At 44.0% G+C, this 27,981-nt stretch overlaps 1 protein-coding gene across 2 annotated transcripts in view; it reads right to left on the bottom strand.

Annotated features, from left to right (window-relative positions):
* The window catches only part of TTYH3 (tweety family member 3), a 98,039-nt gene that overhangs the window by 15,391 nt on the left and 54,667 nt on the right, over positions 1-27,981 (bottom strand). For both annotated transcript variants that reach the window (XM_084640853.1, XM_084640854.1), the window contains exons 3-12: positions 21,890-22,001; positions 20,844-21,064; positions 19,840-19,935; positions 16,174-16,246; positions 15,735-15,810; positions 6,330-6,385; positions 5,250-5,342; positions 5,029-5,121; positions 4,091-4,227; positions 15-191 (exon numbers count right to left, since the gene is read on the bottom strand). In XM_084640853.1, the coding sequence (XP_084496979.1) occupies positions 15-191; positions 4,091-4,227; positions 5,029-5,121; positions 5,250-5,342; positions 6,330-6,385; positions 15,735-15,810; positions 16,174-16,246; positions 19,840-19,935; positions 20,844-21,064; positions 21,890-22,001 (1,134 nt within the window). The remainder of the gene's footprint in view (positions 1-14; positions 192-4,090; positions 4,228-5,028; positions 5,122-5,249; positions 5,343-6,329; positions 6,386-15,734; positions 15,811-16,173; positions 16,247-19,839; positions 19,936-20,843; positions 21,065-21,889; positions 22,002-27,981) is intronic.

Below are 27,981 nucleotides of genomic sequence, written 5' to 3'. Positions count from 1 at the left end.
TCCTCGCTACTCACATGTACTCCGTGACAGGAGCATTGCTGACTGTGTGTGCTGCCGCTGGAATGCTTGTCTCGCTGCCATAGCTACTCCCACAGCTATAGAGGCTGGGCATGTGCACCCTGTACAGATTATCGTGGGTTTGTCTGTTCCCCTGAGCTGCAGATTCCTCCTCCCCATCATCATCCGAGCTCCTGCAGGAAAGAAAGTTTATCCTAATAGCCTAGAATTGTTATGTTAGTGGGGCTTGCAAGACACCAGAGCACATGGTAATCCCAATAACCTTCTAATCCTCCTCCACACATCCCCCCACCCAACAGCCAGTCAGCGTGTGCCTCAATATGGTAGCATAGATACAGACCCGAGCAAACTTCTCCTCCCCAACCAATAGAGTGATTCAGGCCTCCCACAAACGCCATCTGGACTTTCTCAGACTGCAATGTTTTCCATATCATCCCAAAGTCTTTCCCACAGGGCTTGGCAGTCAACACAATGCCACAGCTCCCCCAACCATATAAACTGGAGTGTGGACACACCCAAGAACACTTGGCGCTTGTTTAAATGGGGCACTGCTTGCAGAAAGAACCTTATACCTGGTCTCCCTCATACACCATACTGAAGTTGAACTTTGCTGCGTACTTCTATTTCTTGAACTGATTTCCAGAGGTCTTCCATGTGACATACCATAAGATAAGGAAGTTGATTCTGCAGCTCTATACCATGAACTCCCACTGAAGACAACAAGAACTCCATTCAGAGTGGCCACAAAAAAGGTCCCTTTCTACTTCAGTGTATGACAAAAAACTTTTGGAAGCCAGTGCAGTAGGGCTTAGCTACTGTGGGATTGAGGCATTTTTGCCTAGGCTATTCCTTCCTTTCCTAAAGACCAGAGCCCTTGCTACTTTAAACATACATCAAAATCAGATTTATCTGGACTATTGTTCTCGAGGTCAATGTTTATACCTATACCTTCGTGGTTATAAAAGGTAAGTCTCATCCTACACTTTGTAGGAATGGAAGGATTGATTTTATGAGAAACTAACTTTATGAACTGAGTTCTTTTTCAAAGGAGAACCGTACATCAAACTCTATGTAACAATGGTACCACTTGATTCAACTGATCTCCCCTTTGTGTGCAACAGTTATATATTTGTTAAAATCTGCAGATGTATTTTTGCTATTTTTACTCTTAAGCCCTGCAGAGCCCGCCAGCTACAAGAGGGGCATCTGAATTTTATTCCTTCCTGGATAACAAAATTGTCTAGTAACTGGAACACTCTGTTCCAATCTCTGTTTTCAGTGGGTTTGCACAGATGGAAGAGTTTGCCCTGCAGAACTTTCAAAATTAGCAATGATGCATACGAAAAAACTCCTCAAAACAATGACTAAAAAAAAACCAACCAATCAGAACCCAGATTGAGTTTGCAGTTGAGAGAAAAGTTTGTTATCAGGACACATTTAATATGCAATCAATGAGAAACAAATCACTTCTCCGAGCACTGCTACCACAGGAAACCTTCAGCTGAAGGCCAGCTGGTGGTCAAGCAGAATACGCAAGAAAAAAAAAACAGACTAGTAAATCTTGTATGATATTCCACCTTCAGAACTAGTCTCTACTGGCTGTTCTAGGATTCCAAAGAAACCACATCTGCTGCCTTCTCCTCTAAGCTGTCTGAACCCAAACATACCTTGTTTTTCCCTGGTGCAGTATTCCTTAGGCAACTTGATTCCTCTCCCCTCCTTGACATGTAGTCCCACCCCTATCCAAATCAGGAGCAGACAGCATGCGCCTCCTGTGAGGCGGTCATGAAATGATAATATCTATTTCTTACACAGCACTTTTCATCAGATTTCAACGTGCTTTACAAGGGAGGTCAGTACCATTCTCCTCATTTTACAGATGCATGAATCTCAGATTCTGAGCCACACAGTATAGCTCATTATTGTTAGGCCACTGAAGTTGGTTTCAGAACACTGTTTTTCAGAGGCATAGGTGAACACTCGGTTACTCCTCAAACTGAGGCATGTAATTCTGGACTAAGCAGGTGACAGCAACAGAACCGGTTTATAAGTCTGAAGAGACTGACACCAAAACCCCCATATGCCTGGAATGTAGATCTCAATCCTTAAAATATTGTTCTAAATATTTACAGAAATCAAACCACACTGCTAGAGACAACTTGAGATTTTGTTGATTATAATCGACAATCTAGGATTGTTTTTAGGGGGGAAAAAAGTGTGAAAAGAAAAACATTAGGCAGTCTCAAATCCAGACACCACATTTCCCACCAGCTGAACGCATTATGTTAACACTGGCAAGCCTGAACAGATTGCAAGTCAGCGTGGACTCCTGTATAGCCTACACCTCCCCTTCAGTTTGGAAGGGCAGATACAGGTATCATTGCCCATCACTTGACTAGGGTGGCATGGACATTTTTGGGCCATTGCAATACTGCATCACTGTTGTGCAATTTAACCTAATTCCTGCCCCTCTCATTCCCCTTCATGATATTCTCAGTATAGGGATATTGGATAGTACACTGAACAAGTCAATTTCTGATAGGAAACATTCCACACTGGCAGGGAGCTGAACAAAACCGGATGATGTCTCCAACGTCTATGATTAGAAGACCAGTTATCGCATGTCTTGTCAGTTGCCCTTAGTGTCAGTAAAGTTTTACTAAAGGAGGCAGACACTGCATTTTATCCGTAAGAGAAGCCACTCCCTGAACTGGGTGCAGAGAGTACAGGTCCCAGCTTGATATGTAGACCTGCTGTTTGCTGCTGCTCATGGAAAGAGCATCAAGACCTCCAATTGTTTTCTGGGAGACACTGATATATTTCCAAGTACCTTTATTTTTTTTTTTGCGCGCAGGAAGGGCAGCCCTCACCATCCCAGGAAGTCTTCCTGTTGCATTTGAATGCCTCCAGTTCTGTACACTGAGCCTAGGACACTCTTAAAATCACCCAAATCATATTGAGAACATGAACATTTGTTAAAAACCACAGGGTACTTTTCAAACAAATGAAAGCCAGTGCAACACGGTATACAACAACCAATGCGATAACTGGCCCGGTGACAGATGGACCAATAAATCCTAGTCTCATAGGAACATAAGACTGGCCATACTGGGTCAGACCAAAGGGCCATCTAGCCCAGTATCCTGTCTTCCGATGGTGGTCAACGTCAGGTGCCCCAGAGAATGAACAGAACACGTAATCAAATGATCCATCCAGTCGACCATTCCCAGCTTCTCATAGAATCATAGAATATCAGGGTTGGAAAGGACTTCAGGAGGTCATCTAGTCCAACCCCCTGCTCAAAGCAGGACCAATCCCCAATTTTTGCCCCATCCCTGGCTAACAGCCATTGATAGACCCATCCTCCATGAATTTATCTAGTTCTTTTTTGAACCCTGTTATAGTCTTGGCCTTCACAACATCCTCTGGCAAAGAGTTCCACAGGTTGACTGTGCATCTCGCCTTCAGTTACCACCACTACATATCCATTAGAAATAGCAACAGGTCTCTGATTCCTTCAGTGCCACAAAATAATAGATGTACTTTCTATTTGGTCATCTCTCATTACTGCTGGGGCCATATCCTGCTCACATTAGTCATGCAGTTAAGTCCCATTGACTTCAATATAATTGAAGGAGTAAGGCAAGCAGGACCTGATCCTCACCACTTCAGGTCTCTCTCCCAATACTAGGAAAACACCCCTCCCACCTCCCAGTAAACGATGCATTGACAGACAATAGGTATTGTACAGTTCAAGTATTGCTGTCCTCTGCCACCCTAGAGCTATACCATTAATCTCCAACTAAAGACTAATCGTCTCACTCTGCACACCATCAAACCTCTCTATGATGCCTCTATACAGAGTTACATAGTAATAAGGTTCTGATTTAAACTGACCAAGTTAAGGCTAACACCCTCCTCCCTTTGGGCCTACATTTCATAACATCTTATCCCTCATGCTCTTAGAGCACACATGGTAAGGAGTTCTACATGCTGACGGGCATAAGTCCAGTTGCCAGCTTTCATTAGGAAACAGCTCTATAACCCAACAGTATCTAATCCCACTGCATACCTTTTTTGCTGCCAAGTGTGTGGGACGCTGCACACAATGGAACTGAACATAAGAGCCGTGACAAAGGAGAAGAGAACCAGGTAAATGAGCCCTTCCACTCCATCATAGCAGAAGCCTGTCAGAGCCTGGACGTAATCCTAAAGGGAGAAATTAAGCAGAGCCTCTTGGTTCACCACAAAAAATAACACTGCAATTTCCATATTCCAAAAATCCCATCACCTGGATTCTAGCTCACCACTTAAAAACGGAGCCATTTTCCACAATGTACTTTGCTTGGTTTCATTCGACTCAGGGCTTGTTTTTAAAAGCTAACAAACCCCCTTGTTTTTATGCAGGGCTCAATTCAGGAACAGATGTACATTGTATTCTCAGCCATACATACAAAAAACGAAGATCAAGATAAGTCTGCCTGTTCCACAGTTTCACTATTACTTATGAAATCAGCAGCTCACAATTTCCAGTTCTGCAGCTCTTCCACCCAGTGCCCCACTACACGTGTGCACAGCTAGATCTGGACTATAAATTTAACTGTACATCTTGGCACAGCAGCAATTCACTCACCAACATGGGGATCTTGCTCCACCGCTATAAAGCGCTATACATGTGAAAGGCACTGGACCCAGAACTGTATCAAGCTTAGAGTTAAGGTCCATGAAGCCTCAGTGATGCAATTTGTAGAAGCACAAAAGTTCACCAACTAATTCCCTACACTAATCTGCCATATTATATTTAAAAAAAAAAAAAAAAAATCACCCCAAAACAGGTTCTCTGCCCTCTCTGGAAGTGGAGCAGCAAAGCCAGACAAAAAGTATCTACTGTATTTTGACGCTCCAGAGAGCTTTGTACTCTGACCCTCAAAGAGCTCAGTACTCTGGGGCTCTGTATCTGCACAGAAAGTGAATATTTGTCAGCTCCAGACACTGATTTTCCATACTCACCAAATGAAGACTACGACAGTCTACCAGTGCAGTCAGGTGCTGCAAATTGATCTCGGTGGAGTTTAGAACCTCCTGTATCCGAGTAAGGTACTCCTGTAAGCAACAAGCTAGAGATTAATAGAACAAAAGGGCTTTGCAAGAGCTTATTTAGGGCCTCATGTTGAGGGGACACATCCTTTACTCGTCCAGTGCTTTCAGAAGGTAAGTTCAAGACGTTTTACCTTGGAGGTGGGGTACTCTCTGATGGCTGACCTGAGCAGCTCCAACACATCATCCTGCATTTCCACCAGGGCTTTGTGACTTCCTGATAGCTTCTATTCAAAATGAACATGAACATGGTCAGTCTTGAGGGGCAAGCCAGGCTATGCGCAACAGAGGAATTTAGGAACTGCCATTGCCAAGTACAGAGATATCATCTACGTGGCAGATAATCCAGGGTAAACTAGCAGCATCTCACAGCTGTAATGACACTCCACATAACCCACTTCAGCTCTAAAAGCACACGATGGAATCAGCTTTCTAGTCTGTACTTTTTCTAGTCTCCTCAAATATACATAGAAATACAGACAGGGTCAGATTAGTGGGCAAGGAAGTAATTCCACTCAAGCTCCACCTACAATCCCAAGCTCCTCCCACACATAGCAGCTGGATTTTTCCTGTACAAAATTATCAGCAGTGAAATAATGAACAAAAATGTAAAAGTAAGTATTAACACCCCACTAAAATGAACAAGGCAAGTTCACACTCCTCAGCAGCATGCCCAAAAGCGTACCTGATGGCATGATGCCACATTTTAAGGAGATTTTGGGCAGGCAGAACATAGTTACTGAAACTGCATTTTATCTACCAGCAAGATTAACATCTCTGCTCTTAGGAAAAAGGTGCCACATAAGCAAAAAGTAAAACTCTGGTCCTGACCACATCTCATCTGAGCAGCAGCAGCATCTCCAACAATACTGCGTGCACCTGACTTAAGAAACATGAGCCTCTTATTGCACCAGTACCATATCTCATAGCCCCTGGAAGGGTTCCCAGTCAAGTACTGTCCAAATCCAACCTTGCTTCCCTTTGGAGATCACAGCCAGAGATGGCACAACTACAGGCCACAAGCTAGAACCACCATTAGATCTGAAAGTCCTTTCCTGTTACCAAAGAAGGGGGTGACTCAGATGGGAAAAGCCCTGATGTTTAGACCAAGCTAACAATCTCGTAACCCCATCTAGGACCGATTTATCTTTTTAAATCCAGCCCCACTGAAATGCAGCTTGCAGCAATAGAAGGGTGTGAGCTGAGATACTCACCTGCTGAAAGGGGTTTGGATATCCAGCATTGCAGGCAAGATAATAGCGTAGAGTATCTATCAAGACAAAGACAAATAATAGAATAGAAATCAGGCTATATTTATTTTCCCCCCACTTTGAGCGTTCTTATGCTTGCTGCAAGGGAAGATTTAATTCTAAGAGCATTAGTAGCGATATGCTGTGTGAGAGGCAAAGTGTGAGCGGACCCACTTTCTTCCTTCCTCTGTGGTGTTATGGAGCATGGAAGACACTGAAGAAGGGAAGTTGGCTACATTCTGCAAGAAAGGAAAACCTTACTAAAAGCTGACCCTGTTGCATTTTTTTTTCCCAATAAATGGTGAGAGACTTTCCCACCTATGCAGGAAAGTGAGTCATGAGAACAGAACCACCAATGCTGCGCAGAATCAAATCAGCTACCATACTCAGTGGCACTCAGACAGCACACTGGGCTGGAGTCTGAGATTTGATTTCTATGATCCTACATTGAGAGAGAGAGAATTACACGGACATGGAAGAGTGTGCGCACACCGGTGCTTATGCTACACATCTGCTGTAAGCAGAGCTACCTGAATATATATTTTAACATGAGAAGAAGGAAGGAGACATCTTTGCAACATGGATTTACCCTGCCTCACTTGAAGGAGCAGCTGGTTTTTAAACAGTACTCTTGGGGGGGGAGGAGGAGGAGAAAGAGAGGAAGAGACACAGCCTGGAACGCGCCTAAGGAAGAAATGGAGATGGAGCTGCTGAATGGAAGACTTCTAGCATAAATTAGAGATGAATCATACTCTCCTCTACCAGTATATGCAGACTGCATTAAAACACAGCTTTTAACATGCATTGTTTCTTTCACACCTTTCTCCTTGCTTGCTCAGAAAGGTGTTTTCTGCACACAGCCAGAGTCCACTGCAGGTTTAACCCACAGGAAAGCTCCTCCTGCAGTCGAGCATACCAGGGTACTGGAACTAGAAGTGGTTCTTGTGAACAAGGCAACATCAGACTTCCTCATAGCGCCCCAAACAACACTGAAACTTGCCCTGTGCTAAACTCAGCCTCTAAAAGTCATTCCCTGCCAGCTAACCCCAGTACAGCGGCCACCACCAGCTGCAAAATACATTTAGCCCTATACACTGACAGGTCAGCCTGTCAAATGCGTAGAAATGTACCTGAAAAAGAAGGATCAGGACTACACCTGATGCCCACCTAGACCTCTTCAAGGGCTTACCAGTTTGAGGGAATGAAGAAATTAGCACATGCAAGTTACACATCCCAGACTCCATTAAGCCATCCTTGATGAGGCCAGAGGGGATTTTTGTAAGTAACCATTTATCTTTCCACAACTCCCATCCCTTCAGACTCATTTTTAACCCGTTTGCAGATTTCAGTTCCTCTCCAGCATTCATTCTGCCAACCTCTCTTGCCTCTTCCCAGAAGAGAAGTCAGTTTAGAATTGCCATGCATAAAACAGACGACGCCTCCCTCCCGCACACAAAAATAATAATCGGGGCATTCTGCAGATTGATCTTTTTCCTACACACTATGAAGATCCATTGAGAGAGAAGTGACTTTTCCAACTACTCCTCACTGTGGGGCTCAAAAGAAAGAACAGAGAAAGTAAAAGCCACGTGAGGGAGCCAACAAGTAAGGAGAGCAGGCCTGCTCCTGCCGCACTTACCATCAATATTGCATGCACCTTTCATTGTGCCTGTATAGACACTGGGACTGAGCGATACAACACAACTTGTCAGCTCCTGCATGCTGGCAATGGAACCTGACAGCTGTTATTTATAATTCATTAGCCTACTTTGGGACTGCTTCCACCAGCTGCTCCATCTCTCCCCACTGAATTTTGCTCTGGGACGACTTATCTACAACGCAGCAGAGCCATTAAACAGCAATTCGCAAAAACTGGGCAAATAATAGGATAGTGTGCACTACTGAATGGATCATACCACGAGTGGACTGTGCGCACACTTTGAATCAGAAGGGATTGCTTATTCCAGGACTACATTAGCAAACAGACCTTCCCAGAGCAAGAATATCATACATAGTCCATAGTACCCCGAAGTCGGAAAAAACAGCACAGTGACTGCAAGATGGAACAGCACCAAGTTGCGCAGGACCCTCCCCACCAAGCCCAAGAAGCTTCACCTGGCCAACAGTCCAAAAGCTTCCTGGTCATATTTTGGACACTGTGGGCATGGCATCAAAGTTGATTGGCTTCAGTTCATGTGGTTACTAGTGCTCTGCTCAGAAATGAATCTCCTCCCCGTCCACCCCATTCTCTGGATTGTGGCATCCTAACTAGCAGCTCTTGTTTTAGTAGTAAGGCATTAGAATCTATTGACTTACCCTTTTTATGAGAGATTTCTAAACAGCCAGTCATTTGTCTGGCAAACATTGAAGGAGTAGATTCTTTTACTGCACTGAGCACAGCTCTGCTGCAGGGAAGCCTGCCGAGAAGTCAGTTGCAGCTCCCAGTGCAAGTCTGAGTACCTTCTCTAAACTATGACTCTTGCATAAAATCCCTAAATCACCCTACACTAGCCAAGGACAGATATTAAAGTGCTCTGCTCCTGCCACACACCCTTCTTAGCCCCCCACTACACCCCCACCCCCACCAAGCAACCCCTTATGCTGGAGATGGGTTAGCACATGGGTGGCTGATGTGGAAGGTGACTAAACTACCCCTGTTGGTGCTCAGCTAGGTTCAACCGTGTTGTAGGTTGAAACTGAGGTGTGAACGCCCCTTCATTTAAGATTGCTGTAAGGGTCAGATAAGGGGCCTAAAATAAGGCTAATGAACATAGGCAGCAGGTAGAATGGGCCAGGGGAGGCTGACTCTCTGCCTTTCAGAGCACAGATGCCTGGGTCATGGTGGCTCCCCCACTGGTAAGCAGCAGGTGGCAATTAGAGGTACCTGGGGGCAGCAAATGTTCCCCCCTTGAGTTTTTGTACTTGTTCAAGTTGGGTGGGGTGAGCGCTTGGCTCAGGGGAGAGGTGGAGAGCACAAGCAGAGGTCTCGGGGGGGGAAGAGGGGTGTGGAGGAGAGGAGGGCGGCAGGCAGTGGGGGCCTAGGGGCAGGGACGGAGCTATGGTCTGGACACCTGGGGAGCTTCCAGCACTAGGGCCAGCCTCCCCAAATGCAGGAGGCATGCATTGCCCATGTGAATGAAGTCTGCCCAGAAACTAGCACCATGTGGGCAGACGGTTCCACTGGATATTTTTCTGAGAGAAAGCATGTACACGCACACACAGGTTGACAGAAGCTTGAGCATGTAAGCTGAGAAACTGCTCCTTTTGGTCTTGGTTTCTCCTGCATTCAGAGAAGCAGGACTTGGTCTATTCCTTATAAACAACCAAGACTGCATCCAAACAAACAAAAAAACAAAAAACAACACCACACACCAAAACACCAGACTCCATCATCATCAATTTTTACTTCCAACTGGAACATCCCCAGTTTGACTAGTTGCTCTGGTCCAAAAGGCGTAACGGCGACAAAGTTTTTATACACAAGGGGAATTCTCCCTTAACATCTGTCCAGAATATACCCCTCCAATTCTGTCAGCTGCCATAAGCACATTGATGGCAACTTCATCAGCTCTCAGAAGTCATCTTTTCACCCCTTCAGAGGAGATGCCAGTTTAGTTTTATCCTTTCAGTCTGAAAGCCTACAGGCCAATCCTTAAAGTCTGGAGGTGGTTTTTGAAACTGGCCTTTAAAGCGGTCTCCAAGAGAAGGGTCATACTGGCAGCTGCTTAGGCTGCTGCTGGCAGCAATCCTCCTGACCCACATTCTATGGGAAAAGGAAGATAAAGAGCAAAAATAAGGCAAGGGAACAATTTGATAGAAACATCAATTTGAAATCCTCCCTAGAAAGGAAATTGAAACAGGCTACCAGCAACAAAGTCAGTTTCATCTGCTAGAATCTGCTTCTCACTTCTGCATACATAGCCTTACAGTTCATAGTTTTATAACGTGATGGCACTGAAGCCCAGCAGAATTGTAGTATGGCCTCTGAGTATGTATCTTAAAACCAGAGGGAATCCTGTATGCTAGGATGGAGAGAGAACAAGCAGCATGGACTGTTTACAAAGGTCACTTTATTTTTTAAAAATAGAATCAGACCGTGGCCTAAACTGCAACTCTTTGGCCATTCCTCACATTTACCTGACTGGTCTCTCTCTGCATTTCACATACTGTGCTCAGAAGAGATCATAGTAAGAAGAAGATGCACCGTCTCCATACTGTTTAGTTACCACTGAAACTTCCACAGTTCCCAGTGATAATTAAAATGGGAGAAAAGTAGCTTTCTTCCCAGGGTATCCATACCGCTCAAGTGGTGTTGTCACATCAGACAGTAAGTGGGAGTTTCCTTAGAACTAGGGATGGACAGGAAAGGGAGTTTTTGCATGGTATCTATACAGCTTTTCAATAGAAGATTTCAACCTCACTCAACTGAAAAAGAAAAAAAAAAAAGAAAAAAGGCAAGCAGAAGTCAAACTTTTGGTTAGAAAAGACTAAGTTAACAATCAGATTGACTGATGTTTGACTTGCTAATTTAAGGGAAAGTCAGTGAAACTACAAAGTGGAACCTGGGTTCTAAACTTGGTGAACTTAGTATGGGGGGGGTGTTGCAAAAAAAAAAAAAAAAAAAGCACACACACACCACCCAACACATGGATAGCACTGAAGACTCAACTCTGTCTATGAACCCCATACAGTAGTGGCAGCATAAAACACTGCACCTCTTATCCACATGCCTCAACCCTCACCCGGAGCAACTATCTCCAGGGTTCATTCAGTCTGGTTTCTGTGCTGAGATAGTCAATAAGAGGCCATCTAGGACAGTAAGTTTTGCAACATGAACATCTGTCCACTAGTAACTGACGAAAGCCAAATTCACTTCACACTGACTGCTGAACAGCGAGAAAAAAAAAAAAAAAAAAACAAACACTAACAGCTTTCAGACACTGCCCAACTTGACTGGATTTGAGGTGAAAAGCTCCATTACCCACTCCTTGAGCAATGCAGTCCCTCAGATAAGCTAGTCTGTTCCAGATGCAGCGTGCCAGTAAGAGATAATCTGGAGAGAGGTCTTTTTGGCTAAACATATTACACCTTTTTATTTATGTGATCGACTAAATCATTTGGTAGTAACAGGATCAGAGAAAGGGAATGAGGCTAGAAGATGGCCTCCTGCTTTGAAAATAAACATGTTGGCTGCACCATGGCTTTTCGTTTGTTTTTTTAAAACTAGCAAAAAGAGGTGATTATCTAGTCAGTGTTCAATTCCATTGGCTCTCTCAATTAATGAATACCAGATAAGCCAGACACACACTGCCTCACACAAAATGATTAAGTTTCTCTCCTCTTCTAGGAGATTTGTTTTAAGAATTCTGGTCCATTTTTTGTAGCAGTAAATGAACAGTCTTCTCTTTAGCTCAAGAGTGGTGACAATAGTGATGCGCTTAATCAGATTATTTCCAGTGCCATTAGTTCTGCTTAGATCTGAAAACTGATGAAAATACTAACAGAAGCAGTTTTAGTCCTGCTGCCCAGCTTCTCCAGGAAAATGTCCCCTTCTCCTAGAAAGCTCCTATAATTTTCACACAAGTTATTGCATCAAATAAATGAACCTAGGTCACACAGCTACATGGGAAACCTTGGACTGACTGCCATGCCAGCAGAGCTGGGAGGCAGCCTTCTTAGCCCTCTGTAGGGCAAAAAAAAAATAATAATAATAATAAAGGGTGGGGGGGGAGAAGGTGACCTGGCATTACCAAGACTGCTTAATTTGGATGTGGCAGTGACAGTTCCAGGAAAGGAGCCTCATCCAGACATCAGCCAAAGAGACGGTGTTTCAAGGGCAAATGCCTGTAAGGGTGATAAAACCCACCAGGACCTAGAGTTTCTTTCTTCCTTGTACTAACAAATAGGGTACAAATACTGAAGACAAGTAAACAAAATAAGGGATATTATTAACTTAACCTTTCTGTTGGAAAAACATTTACCTAGCATGGTTAGGAGTAATGCAGAACACGACTATAGTTGAAGGATTAGTACAAAGAAAGCCTCCTGGAAGAACAGAAAATCTTTTCCTAGTTGGTGTTCTTTGCACAAACATTTTGTTTTCACTGCTTCTTTTGTGTAGTTAGCTAGTCTCCCCACCATTAAAAAAATCTGACTATTCAGAATAAACTGTAAGAAAGATTTCTATTTCCAAGTATTACACTCTGTTAGAGGTGTCAGAATCTATTCCATGGAACTTCGGGAGATGAATTAAACCTTCCATTAAAGTTTGGTGTCACATGGATGCATTAGCGCAGTTATGATGTAACATGTCTTTCATGCCTGTCATTACTAAAAATGTTTTATAGGTTATATTTCTGATATCACACTTATAATCCTGCAGCAGGCATTTAGTGAGTTCAAAAATTCTCAAAAGACAAACACAGAAGTTAAAAGCAGACATACATACACGTATATTTGCATTCCTTTGCCTGGATATTAGAGGCAATGATTAGTGTCTTCCTCATTGCATTGTTTTTTATTTTTAAGAAAAGTACGAGAGGAAAAAATAAGCAGAGTCCTGCTTTAAGTTGATGGTGTGCCTTAAATTACTGTTTTTAGATGCACCCTTGCTGGTCCTTGAGTGGACCTCAGAGATCCCAGCCCTGAGCCCTACAGGATTATCCTTCTGGCTCAAGTGCACATCACACACTTGATAATGAGGACAAGGGCCATCTGCCTAGCACCCCTGAAATAGGTATAGGAAATGCAGTTGCAGTAACTCATAGGAAGAGACAACTTGCATCATCACTCAAATTTAGTCTCTTGTGTTCAGCCATCTCCCCCATGCAGTCCAATGTGATGGAATGCTCAAGAATTAAGCCATTAAAACCAACTCACTGCTTAAAAGGGAGAGGGAGTTCATGAACAAATTAAATCACCTCCCATGACCCAATATAAAACAGGCCACACTGCTAACTGGAACTACAGGCTTTGTCATGAGGTTGTTATTCCCTTCAGTGTCCCATTTAGACTCATCTACTAGCCTGATGGAGCCTTCAGAACTGCTATGCTAAACTGATATTTGGTTGTGCCTGCAGAAAAGATAACCATTTCATTGAAGGGTCTGCTGCCCCTATTGAGGAAAAGCAGCAGCTTCAATCAGCAGCAGGAGTCTGTTACCTCCAAAGCAATTAATTTGTTCGGGAAAATTAACGGGCTCCAACCAGGCAAGGCCAAGTGAAGGAGGAACATAGTACATACAAGGTGCCTCCTGAGCGTGAGTTCCTTTGGTTTTTCAGGGTTATCTTCACTGTTATCAATGAGCTATTTAACTGGTTCCTGCTACTGTACCCATGCTGTAACTGCATACAGCTGAATCAGTGAACAGTCAGGAATAGAGGTTTCCCCCGTCTACCCATTTGTCACCTTTAGTGAAAATGAAGAGCAGCTGCCTAGTATCTAAAGTCAGCCTTGGTCATCTTGTCAATTAAGAGATATTCTCATTTCACACAGGCCTGGATCACTGTGCAAAGAAATGAAATAAGGCAATGAGTTCACTGCCATTACCGGGCTCCTGTACTTAAGACCTCTATAAACAAAGGAGCTGGAATCCCTTCCTTCCTTCCCCAGACTGTTTGATCAATAAGGCATACCAAGATTGAGACGGAGGGTGAGAATACTAACAGACTGTTTCACAGAGAATTTTACCTCCTTCCACAAACATTTCTTGTTTCCAATCTCTGAACCTCCAGCCATCTGCAGAGTAATGTTTTTAATTCCCTATCAGTTTTACAGTACACTATTAATATCAGACACACACACAGCAGCAACACACACCCAAAAGGCTGGGATTTGGGGCTTTATACTTATGAAACGTTTTAAAGAAGTTTCATAACACAGAACCAAAGCAGCATTGTTTTTAACATCTCCCGTTATGGCCAATACCCTAATTGCTCCCTAGAATTATGTTGGGCCATAAAACAGAGCTGGACTTGGAGCATAAGATAGATGTGTAAAAATAGTTAACCTTACCCTATGCTGCTTTGATAATTATCTCACCCAGCCCTAAAGATCGTTGTTCTTTAGGTTGCTATCCTAATCACATACCAACTGAATAGCCAGCCACTGCTCTCCAGAGGCTCATACAGCAATCGGTTCCTCTACCTATTACTGAATCACAGTTTGAGCAGCAGTTTTACAATGTGGACTTTTAGCTACTGGGGCTCAAATTGGGGGCACCACTCATTTTACCATGCTCCTCCATCTAGATTGAGAGTGACAAAACCAAAAGCCATTAAAGCACAGCTTGTGTAAAGTGCTCCATTATCCCTTTGTCATGAGGGTGTCATGGTGTGCAGCTGCTGAGTGTAATAAAAGAGGCATGAGCTCTTGCTTCCCATGGCTAGGAGGTATTTATGCAATGACCCCAAGGGAGGAAAACCTTGATTTCAGTGACTAATCATGTGTTTTCAGGAAGATCTGCAGAATGTATTTGGAGGCAGGGCTGAGAAGGTCGAAGGCAACATTTTCTATTTACCTGGCTGAACCCTTATATTTTAAAAGCAGATGAGAATTAAAGACAAGGAAAGCTGTATAAATACATTAGCTTGTAAAACTAGGCTGCCAGCTGGACTATGTGTTTTATAGAACCCACACAAAGTCTTGCAAGGAGTCCACCGCTTTATGTAAACATCACTTTTGCTAGATAGCATAACTATCTAAATGATCAAAATATTGAAGGAATACGATTTTCATATTTCAGCTTGCAACCTGGCATCTCTGGTAAATCCTTTCACACAAGTGTAATCGCTCCTAATACAGGATAAGTACACAAATTGGAATGATTCTGGTATAACAATCAGCACTGGAAAGTGAACAAAACTGGTGCTTAAGTGGTCCAAGGTAAACACTACTCTGGGGGATGACGGAAATTCACACTACTCTCTGCAACGTTGTTTTGGCCCGTTTGGCTGCTGAATTGAATATGAGAGGGTCCAGTTTACATTCACAACCAGAAGAAATAGAATCTCAGACAGATAAAATAAAACTTGGATGCTAGGAAGTATAGAAACAGCCAACAGAAGTCTAAACCCCAAATTTTCTGCGCATCTGAATTTCCATTCACAGCTAAAAAGAATTAAGACGTGGGATGAAAAAGGAGAGGTCACTGAATAGGCCTCTGTCTGAGAGAATTCTTTTGGGGGGGGGGGGGGGGGAAGAGAAGTGTCCTGTAGGGTCTTGGCTTTTCAGATCTTTGTGTCTGCTTTCCCCAGCATTTTATCTCCATTTCTAATACCAGTCTCAGATACTAGTCCACCAGCATTACCCTCAGTGCCAGCTTCTGCTACTATGCAGCGTATCTGAGCTGGTCACAGCCCTAGTACTTACCAGTACTGAGCACTCCATGATCCTCCACCACTTTAGAGATGTAGGCATCAGGGTTAACGCAGAAGTCACTGGAGCCCTGGAGACAAGAAAAAGGAAAGTCAACTACACCATACAAAGGTTCAGCCATATCTATGTCAGGGAATCCTCCATTAGAGGCTCTCAAGTTTGGGGATATTCCAGAAGTCATCCATCTCACCAACCTTCCCCAAAAGCAGTTTCTACAGATCTATTGCCCAGCCTTGCAGCAGAGTGGAGTTGAGATACTAGCTAGAAAACTGCACTATGGAGGTATAGTTTCTGAACCTGTTTCACATGTTATTTACTAGGACAGCTACTGAAAACCAGAAGTCCTGTAAAGACAAGCACTGGGAGTCATTTATTCACGTGCCTGATAAACCTGCAGTGTAGGGTGTGGGAAGGTTGAACCAGAGCCACTTACCACTGCAACAGCCAGCTCCAGACCCAAGGATCCCCAACTGACAATTAGAGCAAGCACCCCTAGAAGACATACCCTGCAGAAGGGAAAAAAAAAAAAAAAAAGACAGATAAGATGGCTGATGTATTGGCTCCAATTCAAACACCCAGATGCTTTAGAACAGGGGCTTCTTGGAGTTCAAAAGTAATAACCAACCAGTCTTCATTTGTGTAATTAGCAACATGAGAGAGACAGTCATAGCGTCCTGTATGCAAATCCTATTTGGAATACAGAAACTTGCATACCAGCATGCATTACTTACACTAAGAATGAAGCAGTCCAGGTCAGTAGTAACCAAAAGCAGTTAATCTAAGACGTTGTTTAGTGGCCTGCATCATTTGATTGGAAACCTACCCCCACAAGCCTGTATCCAGTTCCTAGCAGGACACTGACTGACAGCCTCAGCAAGGCAATCAAGGATTGAATGGGCATGGAGACAAGAAGTGGCCCTTAGAAGCACATCAGCAAGGAGATGTTTGTATTCCTGCCATCTGTGCTGGAACTATTCTGTGGCGAGAAGACTGCTGTTTTAAATATTGCTAATCTGGCATCTCATGAGAACAAGGATGTACGAGTGTTTGAATTTACAAAGTCGAGGGGATACAAGAAAGGGAGGCATATCCAGAGTTACACACTAACGGGCATGACTGGATCCCACAAAAAGCTCCCTTCCTCTCCCCCCCAATTACTGGTCTTGACACGTGCTAGTGGAAATAAGGATATGGGGAAGAGACTGGATTTACCTGGAAAGTTACTCCGTGTTTTAGATCACACCCCCTTCCCCAGCTGTGCTATTAGATTTGCAAATCCACCTCTGATCTACCCAGGTACCGCCCTTCACCTAACCTACCTAGTCAGGCCCTTTTGTAGCACCATAGGTTTCTAAAGAGCAGCGGAAAAAAAAGAGACAACAGGACTTTTTGATCTAAATAGTGAAAATCCCAATAAGGTTTCTGAAATAAGTTGGGCTGTCAGCATTCAGATACTACCGGGCAGCTTTCCAGCATGGTGCCTGTGGACGGCAACATGCAAGTCCACTCAAAGGGAGTTTTGAGATTCATTCCTTAGATACGGTCCTGACGTTCCATCCCCAAACAAAGCCATGCAGCTAGTGGACTCTACCACCACTGATTAATTTCTAGTCTTCCTGGTGTCAAGTACTCAGGGAAGAAAGGAAATAAGATCCAACTTATCAGCCCACAGCTCAGTCAGAAGAGAGTTAACACATCTATTACATGCTAGGTTCAGATTCCTTGGCCAAAAAGGACCATTGTGATTCTCTAGTCTGACACATTGTGTAACACAGGCCCTAGAACTTCCCTAAAATAAATTGCTCTTGAACTAGAGCATCTCTTTTAGAAAAACATCCAACCTTGATTCTAAATTTGTCCGTGATGAAGACTCCAGCAGGACCCTGGGTAAATTGTTCCAATGGTTAATTACTCTCTCACTGTTAAAAGTTTACACCTTATTTCCAAACTGAATTTGTCTAGCTTCAGCTTCCAGCCATTGGATTGTGTATCTTTCTCCGATAGACTGAAGACCTCAAATATTTGTTCCCTACACACAGGTATGTATAGGCCGTAATTAACCCCTTAACCATCTCTTTGGTAAGATACAAAACCTCTAGCAAGAGAGACTTTCACATCTCCAAAAACCAACCCATCAATTCTCCCCAGTTTAAGAGAGACCCAGATTCCCAACTAATGTGCTTCGTCTTTTGGGCCAGAATGGACTAGTTGAGATCCTAGCAGAATGATTATATTCCAATAGATGGAGGAGGAGCAGAAGACGCTAAATGTACATTAACAGTACTGTTATAATCTGGGGAAGAGGGTGGATTAAGATGAAAGGTGGCACTAGTAATCATGTACTAGTCTACCAGTTATCCCAAATTCTAGGTCTCTGGGATTAACACAGTCTGAGTGTACAAGAAGTCAGAGTATGATGGCTGTTTCATAAAAGAGGAAAAAAGCTGTTCATGATTTTGAGATATTTACATTTACAAAATATGGCAATGAATGTCAATGTAAATTAAATACTGAGTGCATTAGGATCACCTGAATAGTAAACCAGGGAAGGGCTATATTAGTTTATTGTACTAACATCATACTCTCATTAATGGCTAGAAGAGCCAAAATAGTTTATTGCATTTTGCAATTCATCAAATCATAACAAAATCAAGGGAATTGCATATAAAAAAATCCCACTTTTCGAAAAGTTTTGCTTTAATTATATATTGCATTATATTAGTAAGTGTGTGGTTTATTTCACAGAAGAAGCGAAGGCTCAGCAATACACAGCCTCTGGACAGTACTCTGCTATTCAGTCTGAGTCTTGCTCCACTTCTGGGCAGAGTGGTTGTGAAAATTATCAGGTTTGTACATTAACAAGCTTCTGCTGTATTGTGACATATGGATAGGGTGGTGGTGTACACTTTGCCATGTTCACTATGGAGCATTTGGGGTTTTAATGTAAATGAAGGGGATTGGGCCAGTAACTGTTTGACTAGAAGATCTACAACTGGCATTTCACCATCTTGCTTGGCTGCAAAACATGGGTTCTTTATTCTGTGAACTTCCTTTGGGAAATGCCTTAATTTGAGACTCTGGCTAATAAAGAATGAGTTTCTAATTTGAACTGCGGGTTTACCATCTGTGCATACATTTGCAATTTTGTCCCTTATAACGTACCAGGTATGTAATAATCTGGCAGGTAACTAAAGGCTGAATTCACATTGCAATTACCATCATGCTTGGGCATTGTGATAAACATGGCCAAGGGGCCATCATGGTATCAAATTTTCATAACGTTTACAAATACACAGTGTGATCCTAGCCAAATATGCAAGATGCAAACCATGTCAGAAGATGGCTGGGGGAATACGGTTATATTTTAACAGGATGTTCCAGCATGGTGGAAATATCTGCAATGTACATGTGAATAAAGTTGATCCACATGACTAGTTCTACTCTGACAAACACACAACTCTTGCTTCGCAGCAGTTTCAGTGGCCTTCACAGTGAACAGTTTCATGTCTGCTGAAGTGTCACAGCCTAGGCCAGAGGAAAGGTAATATGACAATCAGGCATACAACCAGGACACGTGTGAAGGTGGAAGGCTGGAGACTGCATGCACAGTATCAATCACCAGGTTTAAATCCCACCCCAACATCCGGAGCATCAGTGGATTCTTCCTTTTAAAAGGCCATTTTAATCTTGAGAGGGTCTTCAATTGGGATGACAGTACCATGCATCGCAGCTTTTCGTAAACCAGAAAGAGGTTACTGGTACTAACTGTTGGAATCAAGGCACCCTCAGGAATAAGCTCCTTGTCTTTTGGACACTAAAGCTGGATGTTAAAACAGATACAATAGAGTTCTTCTGCCAAAAAATAATAAAAAAAAAAATCTTCCTGGGAATGTATCCCAGATGTTGTCCTAAATCCTGTCAGTTTAGAGAGGCTCTGCAGAGCATAGCTCTTAAGCACGCAATCAGCCATCACTGCACTCTACAAATACTACTCAGCAGCCCATGAATGGATCCGATGGCACAGTTCGAAGGACTCAACTAGCTATTGTTAATCCTCTGCCTGCATTTCCTCAAGCACTGTCTCCGTATCAGGACTTACCCAATGAGAATAGCCTTGGAATTTCTAATTAGTCCAAAGAGCACCAGCAAACAGATCAGGACATGGAACAGAAGTAGGCCCAGGTATCCCAGCCACCTGGAATATATAGAAACACAGATAGTCTGAAGACAAAAACTGGTGTCTAGAGAATAGGCGAGCATGTCTTGAGAGAGAAACTTGGCTCTCCCCTCCTCCCAGTCAAGCCTAGCAAATAAAATTCACTACTAATTAACTGTACTACTCAGATCACATAACTAGTCTACAGTGTCCTCAGCTGGCTAGCTCTGCTACATAGGCATGAGAACACGTTTGCAAGAGTGACCAAAACATTAAGATGGTCAGTAACTTACTTCAAACTTAAAAGGGTAACCGGTCTATGCAGCTGGACGCTACATAGAAAGAGCGAATACAACAATAGTCCACGAAGTTTAGTTTGATCTATGTCTGCCTGAAGAATAATAAGAGCACTTCTGGACAGAGGGGACTCCTGAAGTATCTCTGAGCACCAACTATCTATTCATTTCTCTCCCAAATAGCGATGGTGAATTCTGTACATCTCCAGCAGCTGCTGTAACAAGGCCTCTGTATCGTGAATGCATTATAGCGTGTGGCAGGCCTTCATCTATAGAAAGTCCAGACAGCGAGGCAGAAAAGTGAAAAAGCTAACCCCATGCCAGCACCAGAGAGAGTGAGCAACATAACTTAATGGACTTTACCTGCTAAAGTAACACTTCATCTGGTGATTAAGTCAAGTCACATCTGTTCTAACTTGTTTTTACCAAGACTCAACACACTTTTGCTCAGGAAAACAATCCCAGTGAAGACAGACCTAAAACCCATGCTGGTGTGTAACAAATCTATAGATCAAGTTGCTGGAAAAATCTTCACATGTTGATCTGACCTGAAAGACACAAGCTTTAGCATCCATCATGGCCCAACACACACACACACACACACACTCTTATGGATGTCACATCAGTGATAGAGGCCAACATGTTGCCCACCTGTACCAGTCATATAGATCAATCTGAACAGCCAGTTCCTCTAATGACAGTTCCTCATTCTTCCAGAAAGGGATCTCTGTTGTTTGCCTGATCAAGTCATCCAAGAGGCCCTGGAGTTTCTGGATGATGTGCAGGTAATCAGTCTGTTTCATGAACATCTCCTCAAGGATCAGCAGGTTCGGCTCCACTGTTTGGTTCAGGGCCACGGCAGTGTCCAACACCTGTGGACCAGACAGAAGAACAAGGTAAAAAAACATCAACAAGAGAGTCTGCCAGTCTAGGAAGACCACCAGGGAGGGTGGAGATCGGGATTATCACTGCCAACAAGTGAGGAACAATTTCCATATTACTGCACCAAGGCTCTTCCAGACTCTGGGACCATTTATCTTCATAGGTAACTTACAATGAGGGAGTCATATCTTCTGATTCATTTGGCACTGAAGATGGAGGTAAGCCACCACAAGTACCACCATAAACCTAGAAAAGAGATTCACCAGGGCTGGACAGGCAAGAGAATAAGATTATTTCCCTGCTTTTAATCCCTCCTTTGCTTTACTTTTGGGATGGATTGTAAAGCAGAGGCTTCCTTTTAAGCCACAAGTCAGTGTGCACTGGAAGCCCATTGTGGTGTTGGGATAACAATAGGCAGACCACAGCTGCAGAGGAGTAACAAAATGAAAGCCCCTAGAGAGAGCACACCTTAAGCACAATACTGCAAACCACCATATTTATTAACAGTGCCATTTACTACAGAGCTACTGTTCTGCTTTTGGCCTGGCACCTCTTCTGCAGGCGGAGGAGTGCTAATGAGAAGCTGTTTTTAACCACACACAATCGTGAGAGAACACTTCATTTAATATGTTTATTTTGCTTTGATATTTTTAAAATCAATAGAGATGAAGAAATTATCTCCCTAATAAGGGAAATTGTGACAAACATTACTCTATTCAGAGACTAACAAAAGAGGGACAGACACAGATGGAAACCTCTCTCTCTCACACCCACCCCTCAATTCCTTGCTACAGTCAGTCCTTCCCTGTACTTACCCGGGTTTGGACCCCAACCACCGTGCGGTTTGCATGTCGCAGTGAGTATGTCAGCCGGTGGATGCCGTCACTGGTCTCCCCATTTCCATAGAAGCCAACAGCGATGCCAGCGCTATGGAGAGAAGAGCAAGGAAGGGCTGGTTTACAGCAAGAGTTTATCTATGCAAGTTACTGTCACTTCCTCCAGCACTCCTACCCTCTCACCAGGATTTCCCTCAGGGGAACAGTGTGCCTTCAGCTCTGGGGTAATGACATTATCCCTATTCACTAGAACAGATGGAAAGATATACAGAACCGATTTGGTGAACCTAAAAATTAGATTTGATATGCTACACATGTAACCGTGGGCTCTGTTCAGTGCCTCTAGGCTGAGTGACATGCACCCTTTTGTTAGGGGTAGGAAAAGAGTAGTTAATGGCCCAGTTAGGAGAGTTAGTTGCAAGGCAAACAGAATTCAAACCTCACCATGGGCTATCCAGATTATATAAAAATAAATAAAAATAAAAATAAAAATCCATCAACTAGCCAAGTTCTCTCCCAAGAATTACTCTGAGGTACTGTTTTGCATTGCTAAATAGGTGCTGTATTCCACCCCACATGCAGGAGAAGCCATCCACACCCACTGCTGGAAAGCCTTACTTAGGCCATGTCTATACATAGAGCACTGCAGAGCGTCTGGTGAATACGCTCTATACCAACAGGCCAGAGCTCTCCCGTCAGCATACAGGAAACCCACCTCTGTGAGCGGCAGAAGACATGGCAGAGGAGCTTCTCCTGCCAGCATAGCACAAAGCACATGAGCACTTATGACGCTATACCTCATGTTGGTCAGGCGGGTGGCTTAGCACCCCCGAGCAACATAAGTTATCCTGACATAGGCCATATTGTAGACAGTCTTACTGTTGTAGAGAGCCCATGTCTCAGGCATCTGTGCACTAACTACTTTGCTCCAGACCCATCCTATTAGACCCCTCCTTCTTCCCCATTCTGAAATATGAAACTGCATCAGCATCTACTTTGACCAGTCCTCCCATGAGAAACCTTGATGCTGTGAGGATTATGGTATTAAGATAGCAGAGACTTGTAACCACAGAAGCACAAGTTTAGAAAAACTAAAAAGTTGATTTTCAAAGCAAGAGAATTTAGTTTGAGATCGTTCAGACTGACTGATGTCTAATATGGGCTCTGGTCAGACAGACCCATTTTCCAGTCAAAACCATGATTGGTTCTTTTGGAATCCATTAACCAAAAGGAGGCAGAGCATGTAACCAAGGAACAGGAACAGCAATGGAAATGGGACAGGTATCTCCTCCAAGTCAGTGACACCTCCTTGCTTCCATCAGGCAATCACACCAGAGAGACTTTCAGTGATCTCCCTTTCCATTCCTCCCTCACCCAAAATCTATCTACCCAGTTCTGTCCCCAATGGGGGTGGGGGTGAGGGGGTGGAGAAGAGGTATGGAGTTAACCTAGACCTAGTTAACCTGGTTCTCATGGGTGACTTTAATTTTCCTGATATCTGCTGGGAGAGCAATACAGCGGTGCATAGACAATCCAGGAAGTTTTTGGAAAACGTAGGGGACAGTTTCCTGGTGCAAGTGCTACAGGAGCCAACTGGGGGAGGGGGGGTAGCTTTTCTTGACCTGCTGCTCACAAACCGGGAAGCATTAGTGGGGGAAGCAAAAGTGGATGGGAATTTGGGAGGCAGTGACCATGAGTTGGTTGAGTTCAGGATCCTGACACAGGGAAGAAAGGTAAGCAGCAGGATACGGACCCTGGACTTCAGTAAAGCAGACTTCGACTCCCTCAGGGAACGGATGGGTAGGATCCCCTGGGGGACTAACGTGAAGGGGAAAGGAGTCCAGGAGAGCTGGCTGTATTTCAAGGAATCCCTGTTGAGGTTACAAGGACAAACCATCCCAATGAGTCGAAAGAATAGTAAATATGGCAGGCGACCAGCTTGGCTTAATGGTGAAATCCTAGCGATCTTAAACATAAAAAAGAAGCTTACAAGAAGTGGAAGGTTGGACATATGACCAGGGAAGAGAATAAAAATATTGCTCGGGCATGTAGGAATGAAATCAGGAGGGCCAAATCGCACCTGGAGCTGCAGCTAGCAAGAGATGTCAAGAGTAACAAGAAGGGTTTCTTCAGGTATGTTGGCAACAAGAAGAAAGTCAAGGAAAGTGTGGGCCCCTTAATGAATGAGGGAGGCAAACCTAGTGACAGAGGATGTGGAAAAAGCTAATGTACTCAATGCTTTTTTTGCCTCTGTCTTCACTAACAAGGTCAGCTCCCAGACTACTGCGCTGGACATCACAGCATGGGAAGTAGATGGCCAGCCCTCTGTGGAGAAAGAGGTGGTTAGGGACTATTTAGAAAAGCTGGACGTGCACAAGTCCATGGGGCCGGACGAGTTGCATCCGAGAGTGCAGGAATTGGCGGCTGTGATTGCAGAGCCATTGGCCATTATCTTTGAAAACTCGTGGCGAACGGGGGAAGTCCCAGATGACTGGAAAAAGGCTAATGTAGTGCCAATCTTTAAAAAAGGGAAGGAGGATGATCCTGGGAACTACAGGCCAGTCAGCCTCACCTCAGTCCCCAGAAAAATCATGGAGCAGGTCCTCAAAGAATCAATCCTGAAGCACTTACATGAGAGGAAAGTGATCAGGAGCAGTCAGCATGGATTCACCAAGGGAAGGTCATGCCTGACTAATCTAATTGCCTTCTATGATGAGATTACTGGTTCTGTGGATGAAGGGAAAGCAGTGGATGTATTGTTTCTTGACTTTAGCAAAGCTTTTGACACGGTCTCCCACAGTATTCTTGTCAGCAAGTTAAAGAAGTACGGGCTGGATGAATGCACTATAAGGTGGGTAGAAAGTTGGCTAGATTGTCAGGCTCAACGAGTAGCGATCAATGGCTCCATGTCTAGTTGGCAGCCGGTGTCAAGTGGAGTGCCCCAGGGGTTGGTCCTGGGGCCGGTTTTGTTCAATATCTTCATAAATGATCTGGAGGATGGTGTGGATTGCACTCTCAGCAAATCTGCGGATGATACTAAACTAGGAGGAGTGGTAGATACGCTGGAGGGCAGGGATAGGATACAGAGGGACCTAGACAAATTGGAGGATTGGGCCAAAAGAAATCTGATGAGGTTCAATAAGGATAAGTGCAGGGTCCTGCACTTAGGATGAAAGAACCCAATGCACAGCTACAGACTAGGGACCGAATGGCTAGGCAGCAGTTCTGCGGAAAAGGACCTAGGGGTGACAGTGGACGAGAAGCTGGATATGAGTCAGCAGTGTGCCCTTGTTGCCAAGAAGGCCAATGGCATTTTGGGATGTGTAAGTAGGGACAAAGCGAGCAGATCGAGGGACATGATCGTTCCCCTCTATTTGACATTGGTGAGGCCTCATCTGGAGTACTGTGTCCAGTTTTGGGCCCCACACTACAAGAAGAATGTGGATAAATTGGAAAGCGTCCAGCGGAGGGCAACAAAAATGATTAGGGGTCTGGAACAAATGACTTATGAGGAGAGGCTGAGGGAACTGGGATTGTTTAGTCTGCAGAAGAGAAGAATGAGGGAGGATTTGATAGCTGCTTTCAACTACCTGAGAGGTGGTTCCAGAAAGGATGGTTCTAGACTATTCTCAGTGGTAGAAGAGGACAGGACAAGGAGTAATGGTCTCAAGTTGCAGTGGGGGAGGTTTAGGTTGGATATTAGGAAAAACTTTTTCACTAGCAGGGTGGTGAAACACTGGAATGCGTTACCTAGGGAGGTGGTAGAATCTCCTTCCTTAGAAGTTTTTAAGGTCAGGCTTGACAAAGCCCTGGCTGGGATGATTTAATTGGGGACTGGTCCTGCTTTGAGCAGGGGGTTGGACTAGATAACCTCCTGAGGTCCCTTCCAACCCTGATATTCTATGATCTATGATTCTAGACAACAGGTTGCCTAAACTAGGGCAATTCTTGGTGGGGTTTTGTTTTTTTTTTAAAAAACTTCTTGTTCCCATTTCAGATTTTGGGTCTTCACACAAAGATGGGAAAGATTCCTAGTGCTATGCTGGCCCTCAAGATGCCACGTTTACTTGTTTCATTGGGTGTTTTTAGGTCTCTAGTATTCAAGCTGAACATCTAATTTCTCTGCACCAACTTTCTGCCAATCCCTGCGTTACAGCCACTGCCCTGGAGGTTTGATGGCAGTGTAGGAAGGAAGAACTCCAACAAAAAGTCTTCAGAACCAGCCAGTCGCTGTTGCTTCTACAGTCAGCAGAGAGGTCACTGAAGGACACTAAGCACACCCTCCTCCTTCCAGCAGCTACCTTTTTAGAAAATGACATCAAACATCCTGAACAGTAGGTAGCCCAGAATGGGTTTGTGTGGGGAGATAATGGACTTTTGCACATGAATCTGTCCTGGTAAGTATGCTAAGCTGTCTTCCAAACTGCTAGTTCAGATAAATTCCTCCTCTGCTGCAGAAAAAATAGCCCCCTCTCTCTAGTCTTACCATGTTAAAAAGGACCAACAGGACACTGTAGCTAGTCCTGACTGCATCACTACTTGGTTCTCACACATACAGAAAACAGAAGCAGAGAAGCTGCACAGAGTCTGCGTCAGTCCCATGGATTTTCCCAGCAATCAGGGCCTTCATAAATTATGAAGGGCTTAGCCTGTGAAAACCTCAGTTGAGGAGTTTTCCACAAAGGGAGTAGATGACCTACATCTTGATTGCTTCAGGAAGAGGCAGAAGGCATACAATTCTAATGACATTTACAGTCCTAGTACAGGAAAGAGATTCAATTGAACACTTTTCCACAGAAGCACGATCATGTAAATGGAATTGGTGATTATACAGAGAAAACCCTCCAGATTCCTCCCCTGCTGGAATTTCTATCTTTGACAGTAGCTGTAACTCCAGGACGAGCGTTAGTTATGGGCAAAGGGAATTAGAAGCTGATAGTCCAGGACTGTGGCCTGCATGAGAAGAAGCTTGGAGCCATGTCACTGCACTATGCACATCAGCCCCCCGCCAACCCCATGCTTACTAGCCAAAGAAAGTAGCTGCAGACCCGGGGGGGGGGGGGGAGGAGCGGCAGGCAGGACAGGACTGAGTAGATTGCACTGTCCCCAAGAACTGAGACAAAGTCTGCTGATTGTTTTATTGTCTAAATGGAGTCCATTCTAGACCTTTCTTAGGAATGGAGCAGCACAGATTTGATCCCTACAGTTTTTGTAGTACCCCTATTCTGCAGCGAACTACAGCTGCATTAGAGTCACTCCTCCAGAACAGACTTGATCAGTGCAGGAGTCAGCTGCCTGGTTCTCAATATTCTCTGCACAGCAGCAAGTATTTTAATCAAAACGGAACAGAAACAGCACCCTTACGGAGTAGCAGACACTTTACTTAATAATGGGGCACAGCCAGGTGCCTAAGCCAATTTTACTGTATCATGTTCAATTTATAAATACTGACTGACTCTAGGCAGTCTAGCAGCAAGCCGTGCAAGAGACAGACATACGCTACGCCGTCAGAGGGTTCCCGAGCTGCAGCACTAGAGCTGTTGCAGTGGTTAATCTCTCACTTCCCTGACAAAGGAGGCAGATGTTCACGGAAGTGCCCTTCTCCCACCAAGAGACAGCAACTTCCCTGGGAAGGAAATCTATTAAGACATTCAATATCAGGAGTGAGGATAAAGGAAATTCAAATTAAAGATACCACTGAAGTTTGCAAGTCAACATGTGCATCATACATCCACTGTGGGCTAAAGACGGTATTAATTACATCACCAAGAAGATGTATTTAATATTGTTCTTTGTCAATAAGAACCCCTGAAATACAGAAGTTCATTTTACAGAAGCAAGTTTCACAACATGTCCGTTCCCTTTCCTACCACAATGGGGGGAAGGAAGCTCGGTGCCTGCAAGGGTTGCTGTGCTCTGGTCCCAGCTCTGAGAGAGAATGAGCTGTCACAGGTCAGGGGAAGGCAGCTGGAGATTAGAGAGAAAGTAATGGGGATGCTGCTGGGGAATCCTAGCAAAAAAAAAAAAAAATCTGTTTTAGTAAATATTCTTACCTAGATTATATAAGCAAA

The sequence above is a fragment of the Lepidochelys olivacea genome, assembly GCF_965140295.1.
Source record: "Lepidochelys olivacea isolate rLepOli2 genome assembly, chromosome: 10".
In the NCBI taxonomy this organism is placed as follows: Eukaryota; Metazoa; Chordata; order Testudines; family Cheloniidae; genus Lepidochelys; species Lepidochelys olivacea.
The sequence above is the reverse complement of the archived record's forward strand: the minus strand, read 5'-3'. Positions and strand labels throughout refer to the sequence as shown.